This window comes from Dreissena polymorpha, chromosome 14 (genome assembly GCF_020536995.1).
Source record: "Dreissena polymorpha isolate Duluth1 chromosome 14, UMN_Dpol_1.0, whole genome shotgun sequence".
Classification (NCBI taxonomy): domain Eukaryota; kingdom Metazoa; phylum Mollusca; class Bivalvia; order Myida; family Dreissenidae; genus Dreissena; species Dreissena polymorpha.
The window spans coordinates 19,015,190-19,031,068 of NC_068368.1; the positions used below are offsets into that span (position 1 = coordinate 19,015,190).

A 15,879-nucleotide genomic window follows, 5' to 3' on the forward strand; every position below is an offset into this window, starting at 1 on the left:
TACATTATTTTTAGCCATACAATTAACTTACTTTATGAAGAACAAGTTACAATTTCATATTGTTTACCTGGCAAATTTAAAACTAAGGGAGGTAATTATACTGTAGCAGTGAAAATACGCAAAGCATCTATTTCGACTACGAATCCTTTCGTTATAATAGATGCAAAATGACATCATATGTGATAAATGAATTTCAGTTATTTTAGTCATTTCATAGATATCGTCCATATAAACTGACTTTATGTCAGCAAACATACTGCGTCCACATGCTAAAACTTAAAACAAATCTGACGTAACTTCATGGTGCTCTTAGAGCTTTGATAAAAATGATCATTTGTGTTAAGCATAGTCAGATTTAACGTCTTTATGTAAACCAGGGTCCCTGTGTTAACAGACTGCAAGTTAAATACTTTAAAGTAAAACTTAGACGTCATTGGTAGCATGGAAGTGCAGAAAAACATCAGTCCTTACTTTAAATGTGTACATTGTAACACAAGAGCTGTGTTTGTGAAACACAATGCCCCTTACTGCGCCGCTTTGAAGCCATATATTTGACCTTTGACCTTGAAGGATGACCATGACATGTCACCACTCAAAATGTGAAGCTCTATGAGATACACATGCATGCCAAATATCAAGTTGCTTTCATCAATATTGCAAAAGTTATGACCATGGTTAAAGTTTTGGGACAGACATACAAATACAATGAGAGACAGACACATACAATGTGCATTGACAGACAGAAACATACAATGACAGACAGGCCAAAAACAATATACCCCGATCATTCGATCCGGAGGCATAAAAAAAGTGTTGGGCTTGTGTAGCTCTTACAGCTCCTAAGTATACAACATAAACCATGAGCATAACTATATATTTACACTTACTAGCAGATTTATAAGAGCCGATGAAACCCCCATCAAAAAAATAATGACACGTCTTCTGATGTGTATAGACTCATTTTTGGTTTAACGTTGAGGAAATATGGCATACATGCCATACGTCCCGATCTCGGCGTGACAGTCCCGCTTTTGGGCCCTTTGTCCCGCCGTCCCGCCATGAGACGATTTGTCCCGACATTCGTAAAAAACGATGTAAGGTGTATAGGTTCCCAATAAAATTCGCTATTCAAGCTCTGTTTCGCTAACACTTAACACCGCTAATCCCTTTATTGCCCCCCAATTAACAATCCGATTCTACTTATCGTGTGTACCAGTGTTGTTTATGACACCTTATCAGCGATTTATCGGCTAATTATCGATTTCATCAGGCATTCACACCATGGTGGTCTTCAAGATAGTGGTCGCTTATTGCTATCGATAGTTTTATGATAATAAAATAAATGTTGAAAATGTGTTTATTTTGTATTTGTTTGAAACGGTTTAAAAACAATTGTTTTGTAAAATTAACGCTACGTCATAAATGAGTCTTTTACATTCAATGTTTAGTTCCAATATAGCGGGATATTCCGAATGTGCAATATACCAAAATCGCAACAAACAGTCCAATAAGTGATACCCATCCTGTCTAGTGTAATTGTAATAAAAACAACGAGGTGCTATGCATGACAGTTTGACCCTACTCCAATTAAGCTAAAAACAACGAGGTGCTATGCATGACAGTTTGACCCTACTCCAATTAAGCCGCGACAATTGACAAGTAACAAACTGCGCATGAACACATGCTTAAAAAAACATCGCAACAAACAGTAAAAGAGTTACCCATCTTGTCTTGTGTTATTGTAATAAAAACAACGTGTTGTTATTCATGACAGTTTGACACTACCCCAATACAGCGCCTGACAATTCACAATTCAGTTTAATCTGTGTATATAGGAAGAAAACAAAATACGGAAATGTGTACGGCCGCGTGTAACTGATGTAACTGTTCGGTAGATAGTGTACTGTAACCCGTACTTTCAGTCAACTGGATAGCCTCCCCTGTGTTAATGTTTGCCATTGAAATTAATATAATGAGTATTGTTGTCGTAATGTTCTAGATTTTGTACTCTTAAACAGATGAATATTATCTTCGTTGTTTGCTATTGTCTTATTTAATAAAACTGTTATTGTTATGTTTTAGATTTCATGCTTCATATCTGATGTTTTATGTCTTGAGTGAAAGTATCAAGAGTTTTTGTTAGTACTATACTGACTATAGTAAAGGTGGAATGATAGATCGTTTTAGGTGTCCTGCGTTTTGGTCAAATGTCCCGACAATTTTTTATGGAATGTCCCGCTTTGGACCTTAAAAATTATGGCATGTATGAAATATGGTGGTCACAGGCTGGTGGAAAGTGTTTCCATGGTTTCAATCATATTTATCTGGAATAAGTGTTAGTCCAGTAAGTCCAGTACTCTGTACTTGGTCTCATTGAATGCGTTGAGCTTTTATGAGTATACATACCAGGGACCTATACATTTGTTTGCATAAGTCCCTGTACATACGTAAAGCTCATAGTTCTTCCTGGTACAGGCAAAAAACATGTAAACATATGTCCCACGTAGATCCATGTCTATAAAATTGAGTTCAATCAACCTAATAGATCGTAACAACCACAATACCTGTACCATCGACATCAAATTGCGTGTGTTTTGTGTAGAAATGCTCAAAACAAAAACTTGATGTTAGTTCGTTATCAAACGGAATGGGGAAGAATTGAATTGGCAATTATAGCAAAGGAAAAGGTTACACTGTACTATTTTCAACACGCGTGTCTGTTTTTATACTGGCAATTGAAAGTTTGTAGCGTATAATACATTAATTTAAATTAGGGCACTTTCTTATTCCAGCGTGATCATTGCTATATGTTAACTGGTTCAAGGTGCAAACACACCGAATGTAATAAATTGTTTCAGTTTGTTCATTGAGTTAAAGAAACTAATATATTTCAGACTTTAAATAAATATATAAGTTTATATATCATCATCTCATCTTTGCATGTGGTCCCAACCAGCTTGCTCCTGGCGTTTCGATTCTGGACAAGTCTCTCCAGCTGGGCCCACGTTCTGCCAATCTGCTTAGCATCTGCATACAACTCGTTGGGCCAGCTGTTTTCAAATTCGGTATATCTCAGCGTTTTCCATTTAAGAAACAAGGCGTTGTGGTTGTGGTGTCCGCCCAGCAACCGATAGATCAAGGGTTCGATCGCCACTATGAGAGTGTTTTTAGATCTCCCTTGTAAGACACCAAGTACTGGAGTTCAGAGTGTTTCAATCAGCCTTTGACATTCGATGCAATCGAGCTGAAATAACTAGGTTAAAACTGAACAGGGGTTGATTCCTTGTGTGTTCTGTCCTATTTTTGTCGTATTCGTCATATTTCTGTTGTATTCCTCAAATTTCTGTTGAGTTTTTTAGTATATATGCACGCTGGTGGTAATATTGGACGCCAATGCCAAAATATCATCGCTGGCCTTCCTATGCCAAAGTTTAGATATCATTGAAATGTTGCAACACTGAATGTCATCAGAAACAACAATCGTGCAATCGCCAAAATTAATTCACCGACCAACATGACATGTTGCCTATGCTATGCATCTCTAAAGGGACTCTTTATAACATTATCACCAAACATTGGAAGCTCATCCAAGAAAAAATTCAAAGTTCATAAGCTGAACAAGGCACAAATTAAGAAGATGTCAGCTTGAGATTATACATGCAGTCCAAGGTGAAAGATGGAAGAACTTTGTTCCTTCTGATAAGGCAATGCTCTATTTAGGTGGGTTGTACGAATGATGCAAAGTTTGCTACATGAGAAAAGGCGAAACAGTTAGCGACAAATGTAAATTTGTTAAGGGACTGGATGCCCAAGTATCTGTTTGCTTCTCCAATTGATTTTGGTCCATTGGTAATAATTAAACCAATCCTAACGTTAACTCTGTAGGAGTTCATAAAAAGCTCTAAAGGAGGAGTAGAGAAAAGTAGACTAAAATTAATAAGACTCTTTACTTGTTGGCTTTTTAACACATGCCATGGATCTCATACTTAACACTTACTTCTATAAAGGTATTGTTGCAGTTCTTATTTTATGTATTTAATTGTGTTAAAATATATTCTGAGCTCCTCGTGTTTCTTATTAATAAGATGACAAAACCCAAGCTTCAATAATACAGACGATATTATGTCATTTTATGCACTCACTCAAATTTTCTGTTTTTCTTTTTTGCCTTGTTTATATATAACCTTTTTGCTTTCAAATAATTTTGTTGAACCGAAGTGGACTATGCCCGATACTGTTAAAGGATTAACAGGGGAAGGAAAGGGGTGGGGGGCTGTAGATGCAGAATAACCGTGTACCGCACATTTTAACTGCATTAGTGTTCAAACCATGCATTTCCTTGGCACAAATGTGCCTTTAATAGTAAAACTTCTTATTCTGGATCGTTAGTAGTAGGAAAGTAGGGCTTTCGTGGCCATCTTGGACGGTTTATACCGCCATCTTGGACAACCCAGCGTTCTGATTGGTTGAAATGGAGTGAGATCGACCTTCTGATTGGTTGATAGGTTTGGCGGCCTTCTTGGCGGTTTACAACCGTCGGTTTTTGGCGGTTTGATATATGATGGGTAAGAATGTTGGCGGTTTGACGCCATCTTGACGGTTTCACTTCCGTCGGTTTTTAGCGGTTTCGTATGAGTAAGAATGTTGGCGGTTTGACGCCATCTTGACGGTTTCACTTCCGTCGGTTTTTAGCGGTTTCGTATGAGTGAGAATGTTGGCGGTTTGGCGGCCATCTTGACGGTTTCCGTCGGTTTGAAATATAATACGTGAGCATTTTATCGGGCGGTTCGAATAATTGCCGCTATATTGACGAGTTCACTTGTATCGGTTTTAAATATGATAAGTGAGCATTTTAGCTGTTTTACTACTATCGGTTTAACATTTCATGAGCGAGCATTTTGGCGGTTTGAATGATTGCCGCTATAATGACGATTTTACTTTTGTTGGTTTGAAATATGATAAGTCTAATTTTACAGACCATATTTTGTGAATCAGTATGTGGCAAGAAGGCTTATGTATGGTAAGCCTGTTGTAGCAGACGATAAATTCCATTCTCCTAGCAGAGTTGTCGCTGATACCTCAACATAACGTGATGAATCGCTGTGTATTGGTACACTTTGCAAAGGGTTTATAAATATGACTTAGTGTTTAACAGCCAGTAAAATGAGATTGGCCAGTCTGGTGTTTATCATTGAAATCTGTACATATTGACTGCTTTCAGTGAAAACGGGGCTTAATGCATATCAAATGAGATTAGCCTGTGTATATTGATTAGCCTGTGCAATGCGTAGAAGCTTATCAGAGACATTTTACAACAGCAAACACGTTCAGTGCTTATACATCAATTTAACGAAGCATTTTCGAGTGGTTATTCTTTTCGAGCTAGTCCGCTAGTATAAATAAGCGCGCGTCTTTTACTCAATAAACTTCACGAGTTGTTTTGTTGATTGCATTAGTAATGGTATAATGGTGATTGTGAATAGGAGTTAAAAACATGAAAGCATTTTACTCTAAAATAAATACAGCAATCAAAATGTACCCGACTAGTGGTTTACATACTTAAGCGTCACAATCATGGGGTGTAATTTGTAGTTAATTTAACCAAGAGACTTTTAAATCTGTTAGACAGCGTTTGAAGTATCATTACACTAACCCCCTTTTCACTGAGCGCATTTTTGTAATTTCAAGTACAAAAGAGAAGTGAAGCGGAGTTCATTACAGTATATTATCTAATCAACAATTCATTGCGTGGAGATTATCAAAATAGCATTTGACAGGGGTGTCTAAGCTCCGACAGAATTATTCAATTATAAACAAAGGTCAATATAACCTTTAATTTAGATAGTTGTGGGTTTTTTTATGATAAAAGCCTGGAAGACCGATTAGATTTGTCATACATTAAGTTATTATTTTTGTTTTTAATTTCAGGGTAGTTAATTTAATTAGAAGTAGTAAGAAGGATTTATTTTCTGATAACATCACCACAAGACCAGTTGAAATAAAAAGATAACTTCACAGGAAATACTTAAATTGCCAAAGTCATTACTTGGCTTAATGTCAGTAGTAATTAGTTAATACACGAATCCCACGCTTGACTTCAACATAACTCCAACAGTAAAGGAATTCACCACACACATAGTCCATTTACTGGTACAACTAATGAAAAAAGCGTTTTCCCTCCAAAACTTTATTTATTAAAACAACAAAACATGTAAAACAATTAAGATACATATATAAATATTTATCATTTATAAAACTTTGAAAAAACATGAATGTAAGAAGTATAGTAAAACAATACAAAACATAATAATAAAACATTACAAATATTAAAACATCACAAACAAAATAACTATTTCTAAATTACTACTGAAACAATAAAATAATAAACATTTGTAAATCACAACTGGAAAAAACATTTATAAATCACAACTGGAAAAAAAAAAACAACAACAACAACAACAAAATAAAACATTTCTTTACTGCCACCATCATCATCACTAAGACAGTCCAGATGACCTGCAAAGATTATTACAAGTTCAATTTTGTAACAATCTTTGTAGGTCTTAGTGATCGTCTTAGTGATGATGGTGGTGGTGGCGGTGGTGGTGGCGGTGGTGGTGGCGGTGGTGGCGGTGGTGGTGGCGGTGTTGGCGCTGGTGGTGGTGGTGGTGGCGGCGCTGGTGGCGGTGGTGTTGGCGCTGGTGGTGTTGGCGCTGGTGGTGGTGGCGGTGGTGGCGGCGGTGGTGGTGTTGGCGCTGGTGGTGGCGGCGGCGGCGGTGGTGGTGGTGGTGTTGGCGCTGGTGGTGGCGGCGGCGGCGGTGGTGGTGGTGGCGGTGGTGATCTCGACGGTGGTGGTGGCCTCGGCGGTGGGTAGGATGGTAGTGGGAACATCTCTATGTTCTCATTTCTGCTTCTTATTCTTCTTGAGGGGCGAACTACCACAACTACCACAACTATTAAAAACCCTACCACTAAAGCTATACCAATAGCTATAAAAACCACTTCCGTGATGATATCTAAAAGAAATAATATTAAAACATGACATGTTTAAATCAGAGTATCCACTTTCGTGATGCTATCTATAAAGAATAATAAAACATGACATGTTTAAATCAGAGCAACCCATGGTTTTATAGCATTAACACTTAAAGCTTTAAACATACTATTTAAAAATTACTGATTTATTAGCAGTTTTATTGAACAACATTAATATGTTTATTATTAAAAAAGTTTGGATATGCTAATAATGACCAATTATTTGGATAATATAAAGTGCATGCATATAATTTACAATAATTGTTTATAAGGACCAATTATTTGGATAATATAAAGTGCATGCATATAATTTACAATAATTGTTTATAATTAAATGAATGACTTTACCAGATGATACAAAGCTTGTAGGAGGCAGAGTTGTGGTGCTTGAGGTCTTACTAAATGCCTCAGTTGCTGATTGTGCCTGTGTTGTCGTTGGTGCCTGCGTTGTTGTTGGTGCTTCCGTTGTCGTTGTCATAAAGGGCTGTAACAAATATAAACGTAATATTATACACACTTTCTTACTTAACTTACAATGGACTCGAGGAGAGCTTTAATTGAACTTATAAGTAATATATATGTATAAGTACCTGTCAATAATAACCATTTCAACAGCAATCATTTAAGATTCTTTAGATAACAATCATTATTTATTTTTTTAAATGGAATTTTGTGTTTAAAATGAAGACAGAATTAAGGGAGATTAGTTATAATTTATTATGGAATTATATACAGTAGATCTAAGATTTTTGATAAAATAACACACAAACAGCTGCTAGATCTATAACTTACCGCACATAATAATGTGTCCTTGGGGGTGTATAGTTGTATACTGTTCATGTTGTTATGAATCTGTCGGCAGGTGAATGACTGATCCGTTTTAATTATCTTGATATTAGGTGCCTCTCTCAGGTTCAAACCCGAGAGATATCCATTAACCTGGACACAGACTACGTTTCGGTTCCGCAGATGATACAGCCTACCACCATACCCATGGCATTCACCTACACTTTCATTATCGTTATAATTGCAGCTTAATGTGATTAAAATAATTGTTGTGACTAAAGACATTTTAACATGTTTAATGCTCCGCGCGCAATAAAGATTTAAATTGCGCGCAAACAAGATCTACGTTATCAGACGATTGTTAATTTATTTAACTCAACGCAAATAATAGCATTAAGGGTAACAATCGCTGGTTCCCCAATTATTTTAGTTCATTGTACTCAAAAGTATACTTTATTTGCAAATGGTCTTACTATTATTTCAAGTGTATTGGGGTGTAGGTAATGAATACACCTATTTGTAAAACTGTTTTGAATTAGGTGTGTAAAACATGATTATAAAGTGTATTGATAGAACCAATGGTGTACTTTGTAAAATAACAAAACATGTAAAGTGTCAATCAATTTCAAGCGCTCCTATTAATACGTCCAAATCTATCAACTATATCTAAATAACCTAAACTTTAAATCCCTGCTTGTAGAAATCATGTGTTGAGTGGTTGAAAATATCGCGTCTGGTTTAAAACAATGGCGTGGGGGAGGAGTTTCAGCTATGTACAATACACCCCCTCTATGAGTAGTTGAGGAAAAGACTTGTATGAACATTGATATAAATAAAACGGTTATTCTCATTTCAATCCCATAAACATGTTTTCAGAAAAACGCAATACATGCGGTGAAGTGGTGAAGGCCTCAACGGCCTTAAGCCAGAATAAAGTTGTATCTGTAACCCCCTTTAGGGGGGTTACGTATGTACACATTGCGGATTATAAAAGAAATAAATTTGTTTCTTTAAGCATTAGCGAGGTGGAGGGATTAATGGGGTTAGTACCCCACATACAGGCATATAATACCATGTGGCATGGGGTAAGTTATATATATAAATATATATATATATTGGTTCTTTCTTGTATTTTGTTTAAATAAAATAAAATAAATTCATATTACAAGTTTAATATTTAACATGAACATTGTGTTTATTCTAATTTTAGGACTCATCATCGACACCAGCACCAACACCAGCACCAGCACCAGCACCAGCACCAGCACCACCATCATCACCAGCGCCGCCGCCCCCACCAGCGCCAACACCTGTCGAAGATAGTGCGTCTACAGAACAATCGCACTTCGAGTTGATTTCGGATGTAAGTGTTTTGCTTTTCAAATCGAAGGTTTTCTTTATATAAACTTGATATATATATATATATAATGGTTTTTTTTGTATAATTAATTTAGGATGAATCTGCAGAGATGTTTTATGCATATGCGGTAAGTGTTTACATTTATACATTTTTCTGCTATAATAAAAACTACTTAAATAACAAATTTAGAAACATAGTTTATTGCTGATATAGTAAAATACAGCAGATGATTATATCCACCAAATCACAACAAAGTCATGGCAATAACTGATATTATATAAAGCAATAACTGATATTATTTAAAGTCTATGTTTATTTACAGATTCTACAATGAAAATAGACAGAAGGAACAATTTTCATGTCAATTTTCATGTCAATATTAATTAATAAATAATACATGTATTATGTTTGTTGCATTTTGTAGTGACCATATGCATAACTAGCGATTCCATCATCTAGAAGATATCGTTTATCATCAAAACAGGATAAACCTATTTTAGTGATTTTCTCAAGAAAAATTTTATGATTGTGACTTCTGAATGAATGCATTTTTGATAATAGCGAGGACTCTTCAAATAACACATTTTTATAATGTTGTAATCTTAATTCTTTTTTAACAACATGTTTTGAAATTCCTTTCGCTCTTTTGTCTTCTTTGTTATCACAAATATATGCATACATTTTTGATCGCAAACCACAATATTCCGATATACTTTTGTTTATTGTTTCACTTTTCATTTTACCCATTACCTTTTTATTTACATTACTGAAAAGATAATGATCTTTAGGGAAATCAGAAGTATCAAACAAATGGGTATATGCATACATGTCATTAAACAAATCATTTGTTTCACAATAAAACAAAAACGAATCGGTATCAGTCATTTGTAACTGCACTTTTGAACCATAAAGTCGTTTCAAATGGTTATAATAGAAGTCATACATAGTATATTTTGATAAATCTAAAACAGTCATTCCAATATATATGGGTTTATTAAGTTTCAATTTAAGACGATTTAATTCTACTCCAACAAGATCTTCACAGAAAATTCTATGGAGTTTATAGGTTGATTTTGCAGCGACCTTCTTCAATCTTTTTTCTGTGTGGACCAACTCTACTGAACGATGCTTTCGAAGATTTTCCATTGTTTTACCTGAAATATAATAAGAAGTATGTATTATTATTTTTTCTATTATTGTTGAAATACATGTATCGATTTTTATGCAATCGCTGTATGCTATCCTATTTACTTTCAGCTCATTAGTACTAAAATTCTCTTTCGGTTACTTAAATCTCTTTCCTATAAATTATTAACATGGGGGTTCATTTCATCGACGACCATCTTGTTGAAAATTAACATCAACAAATCTTCTGAAACTTTAATAACTGTTATTTATGGTAAATACATTGTTATTTATGGTAAATACATTGTTAACTCATTAAAGGAGGTATGTGTATGATTATTGTACTTTTAACTCTTCCAGTGCTGGAACCGAATTTTAAAGACCTTTGAAAACAGTCTGGATCCAGATGAGACACCACAGGATGTGGCGTCTCATCCGGATCCAAACTGTTTGCTATTATGATAGTACTCTTTGAAAAAAAAAAAAAATGAAAAAATCGAAGAAAATCTACTGACTGAAAACAAAAAGGTAATCAAAACACTTTTTTTTCTTTTAAGCTTAAACCATTGTATTGTTTTAAGTTAAGAACTAAAATATACATACCAAATACTGAATTATTCATGAGTTTGTAGAAGTTCTGTTCGAAGCTTGATTTGGCTTGCTGTCTCAGCTGTGTGTTGAGTTGTACATATTTAGCCATGAAATCATCTTGTTGGAATTCTAATATTCTATGAATTTTTTTCAATTTCATTCCCAGCTGGAGATAGAGTTGCAGGTTTCGATAATGGAGTACGTAGTCTTTCTTGTCTTCTAGAGTGGTAAGTAATTTTTGAACTTTTGCTCTGGGTGGTAGTTGATCATTTACATTTAAACTTTGGTGTTTTGATTTTGGATTTAATTTTGTTAATATTTTTTGTGCATATGGTGACAATTTCTCATTGGGTATAAACTTTCGTTCTGGAGCAAGACAAAAGTCATTATGACTATCATGTAATTCTTTAGGGTATTCAAGGTCAACTTCCAAAATATATCCCTTGGATCCATCCTCTGGTATTGTTTGTACATTAAAACAATCAATTTCTTCTTGATTTAAAAAACTAAAGAATCCGACAGGTAACTTTTGTGACATGCTGTAACCATACAAGTTATTCACATCGAAATAAGCAAGATAAGATGTTGGTTCAGAAGGGTCATAATCATCTAAATAGGGGTTGTTTGCTTTTTTATATCTATTTGAAATTTGACTAATACCTCCACGAATGCCCTTTTCAATAAACAGAACCTGATTTATGTCTGTCATCAGTTCTAATGTCACACCGGTAATTTTTAACATAGCTTGCCAACTAAGTCCAGGACTTGTATAAAAATGACATGGGTCAAGATCATAACAATTTTGAGATGTGTCACGAAAATTCTCAAAAACATCAGCTAAGAGCAAAACATCTGTTTTTAGGTAAAGATCATGGTATTCGCCCAAATTGTTTAAATTGTGGACTTTGAACACTTGTTTGGCATGGTTATAATCATCCTGAGAAATGTTATCACTTGTAAGTGATGAATAAAATTTGTCAATTGATGGAAGTTGAGATTCATCAAACTTTTCCCATGAGGTCATGTACTCATAGGGATAAACACCTTTTCTTAACAATAGATTTGTATGTTCATGTATTTCACTATGGAAATGTTTAAATGGCTGTACACTTTCTTGAGATAGATTATCTACAAGACCTTCTAATGATGTGTTTAAAAATCCAAAAGAATCAATAAATCTTAGTTTTCCCACACTGAAACTGATATACTTTTCCATGGTTTGTGGAATGCATTTTAATTTGTAATCTTTAAATGATCCAACGCTTTGACATAACAAATGACCATCAAAGTTTTTCAAATTATGGAAGATAACGGGGACAAAGTTAACCTGTTTACATTGCAAGTTACAGTTCATATGTGTGGCACCTATAAATGCTCCAGTGGTATGATTATGATGTCGTGCCTTTTTCTCTTCATCTATGAATACTTTTTTGCATAAACAACATTGTTTAGACATTTGAAACATTCTTTCTTCATAATCTGTCAAGTTCAGTGGTTTAATGTTTTTTAAATGCTTATTTATCTCTTCAGCTTCATGCAATAAACATTCTAAAAGTTTTTTAGAAGCATCAAAACCTCGATACACAACTGTATCCTTAGTGTAATTAGGGTCAGTGCATACCACTTTATACCCAAAAGAGCAGGGTTCCAACAGCTGTTTTTTTAAAGTACAACTTAATTCATTGTCTACATCTAAAGGTTTATTAAGGGTTTCAAAATCCGCATAAATGACATAAGGAATGCGCAAAGTTTTTTCATAGTCTTTAAACTCAATAAAACTGTCATCTCCTGATGGTAATTCAATTTTTTGGGCATCATGAACCTGACAATACTCTATATGATCTTTTAATAAAGTCTCATTTTTGAACCCATGAAGACAATATTGACAAAAATACAATAAGGCTTTTCCTTTTCTGAAATATGTTAAAAATCTATTTATGTCCTTAATGAGAACATAGTGGGTATTAGTTTCTGATTGCATTAACAACAAATTAATGTGATGCTGTCTGTGCTTACATTTTGTAATACGTAATGGTAAAACATCATTATCCTCATATGCAAAAACATTGACAGATATTGATGGGTTCTGTTTTTCAAATTTAGTAATTTGATCAATGGATAATGGATAATTCATATTTGACATATTTAATTCATTCTCAAATGGCTGATAAGTACTCACCATAGGACAATTCAAGGGATGTATGGAAGCGAGACAGCACCATAAAAAACATTTTTGATCCACATTTCTAATGTTTAACAAAGACTGTAAACGCTGTATATTTTTGGGTAAATCCATGAAACTAGATCCATTTAATGGTGAAAAGTTTACGGTGTGGATGATTAATTTCAATACTTTCTTTAACACCCACCCAGAGCTTTCTCTTACATACTTTTCAAAACTTTCAAACATTTTAAGAAATGCCTCAGATAGATTTTCCAAATCAAATGTCTCTATGTTTAAACTAGTGTAAGTCCAACTAACAAAATATGGAAAAACTACAGTTTCTCCATTTTGTCCATCTTTCATTAGTTCCACTTGAATAGATAAATACCACTTGATTGATTCTTTTTGGAGTCGTAGTTTTAAAATATGTTGAATTTGCTTATCTGCATTTGCAAAAAATGTTAATAAATCATACTGTTCATGATTATTCGGAAGTAGTGTGAAATCCTGTACTGCATCATTTATAGCAGAGTTCAATGATGACGGTGTGGAAGCAGCTTCCAAAGAAGAGGCACCTGCAGCACTCTGGTCTTCTCGCATTGCATAGTGGTGGTCATTATCGATCAGTGAAGAGGCACCTGCAGCACTCTGGTCTTCTCGCATTGCATAGCGGTGGTCATTATCGATCAGTGAAGAATTTTTTTGAGAGAGTAAGTCCTTAGATATTGTTCCTTTTTCATTACCACCATTCTGATGTTTTCTTTTTTTATGTTTTTGAAGGTAGTCTTTTCTTCTAAATTTACAATCACAGTATTCACAAGTGACAAATGTATTGTGAGTTAATATATGTCTATTAAGACTACTTTTCACATTGTAAACTTTTTCACAAATTTCACATTTAAATTCCTGTTTTTGTCGTTTTTCTGTGTTGATACACACATCACAATTTAATTTTCTTTTCAAAGTATTTAATTCTTCTTGAAATTCTAAACTTTCATCTGGAAACACATTGTTTAAGTCATCAAAATTTATGTCTTCCATTCTGAAGATTTTTTCTCAAACTGAGAAAGTGGAGACTGTGATCACTTTTTATTGTTGAAGAAAGTCCGCCAATTTATTGCTGAAGAAAGTCCGCCAAATTTTTGGTGAAAAAAAAAAATTCAAATTTTAGCGGGAAACATACATTTAAAATTAAAAGTTAGCAGTTGATTTTCATACATTATAAGAAATCCATTTTACTTTCTGCTTTTTTCTTATTTTATTATTTTCAGTTTTTTGCCTTTTTTCTAAAAACTTAGTAATTTTTCTACTGTTTGATGCTTTTTGTAAAATAGATTTTGCTCCAATATCAACAAAAGTTTGTTTAACAGTAAGTTTTCTTTTTGAATTACCACCAATTTGAACTGAAGACATGTCTCTTTTTGAATTACCACCAATTTGAACTGAAGACATGTCTCTTTTTTCTGTTGTTTCTGATGGTTGTTCTTTATTTTTGTTTAATCCATTACCACATTCCATTCTGGTTTTAAATAGCAAATGTTCATACTTTGATTTAGGTATCAACACTAATTCCTGAGCCATGTTTCACAAGGTTTTATGAGTGCTATAATTTGCTTAAAATATTTTAAAATAATTGCTTTCCTTCTCTTCTGTGATATACCTTTGGAAATCAGCTTGCGAAAGACATGCCTATATCTTTTCATCCTCTTTTTATTCTCATTAGGTATGATTAAATTTCCTAAAAGTGCATTGTAAACCACCTCTATAATAACATTCATTTGAGGTTTTGTTAAGTGTTTAATAAGTATTTTTTGTTGGTATTCACTTGTGTTTAAAAGAAAAAATAAGAAGTATTTTTCTTTTTGTAGCTTATCTGCCATAATTTTCCTTTTCAGGTCGGAACACAATCAAAGTTTGATGAGGGAATATCTCTGTTCGTAGTTTATATAACTGATTTGAATGTGGACTTATATCAACTAGTAAGTAACTATATTTTTTATTTGTAGCTTTCCTGTATGCATCCATAAAGTAATTTGTTTCACCAGGGAACATTTGTTTTGCCAATGTTTGTATTTGTAATTGATCTCGTTGATTGTTAAACAATACAAAATAGTGGCTATTTAAACTTATAGTGCGAAAATATTTTCCGCCTGTAAAAAGATTCTGAACCACGAAAAATACAGAAAAATTTCTATGGTGACTGTAGATGGTGAATAAGTTGACCATATCCACACTTTCAGATGCTTTTTGAGCTAAATCATCAATGACTAAAATTTTGAGGTCAGATTCCATTGACCACACATCCATGTCTTCTTTGCTTGGTAAGCCCTCATGAAATTCAATTGTTTCTATTTGCTTTTTCATATTATCAAATAAGGGTTGATTAGTCGAATAGCAATAAATGATCTTTTTTGGAATCTCCGTGAACATGAATTGCGCATTTTTAAACACATTCAAAAGAAATGTTGACTTTCCGCTACCACTTGATCCGGCAATAATGCAAGTTGCAGGGCATTCAAATTTAATGAGTGTATCCATCATAATGTGTGTATTGAAGGTTCACATGTAACATACTAATTAAAAAATAAAACCAACCACATTTAAATAACTTTAGATACATTTTATTAAAGGTCTACATATTTGTTTATTTACATTTACACTGTTTACACAATATGGAAACATATTACTAATACAACTATATACAACTGAATCATTATAATCAGAATCATTTGAAAAGCTGTATACTATATCATGAAAAGATACACCATTTATACGTTGTAATAAGAAAAACAAACAATACATTCCACACAAATCACTA

The 15,879-nt window shown here is 33.9% G+C and overlaps 3 protein-coding genes across 4 annotated transcripts in view; all 3 read right to left on the reverse strand.

The window, feature by feature from the left end:
• The window catches only part of LOC127856873 (uncharacterized), a 64,414-nt gene that overhangs the window by 11,288 nt on the left and 37,247 nt on the right, over positions 1 to 15,879 (reverse strand). The window lies entirely within an intron of this gene.
• LOC127856887 (protein enabled homolog) lies at positions 6,172 to 8,339 on the reverse strand. Of its 2 annotated transcripts, none has more exons than XM_052393081.1 (3): positions 7,828 to 8,339; positions 7,435 to 7,519; positions 6,172 to 7,016 (listed from the first exon to the last, which is right to left on the reverse strand). In XM_052393081.1, exons 1-3 carry the CDS (start codon positions 8,104 to 8,106, stop codon positions 6,529 to 6,531), a joined length of 852 nt encoding a protein of 283 aa, XP_052249041.1. In that variant the 5' UTR covers positions 8,107 to 8,339; the 3' UTR covers positions 6,172 to 6,528. The 2 variants fall into 2 exon arrangements, with proteins under 2 accessions (XP_052249041.1, XP_052249040.1); XM_052393080.1 differs by having other exon boundaries at positions 7,384 to 7,519; positions 7,828 to 8,319.
• On the reverse strand, positions 9,547 to 10,443 carry LOC127856891 (uncharacterized). Its single transcript, XM_052393085.1, has one exon. It carries the CDS (start codon positions 10,325 to 10,327, stop codon positions 9,584 to 9,586), a length of 744 nt encoding a protein of 247 aa, XP_052249045.1. The 5' UTR covers positions 10,328 to 10,443; the 3' UTR covers positions 9,547 to 9,583.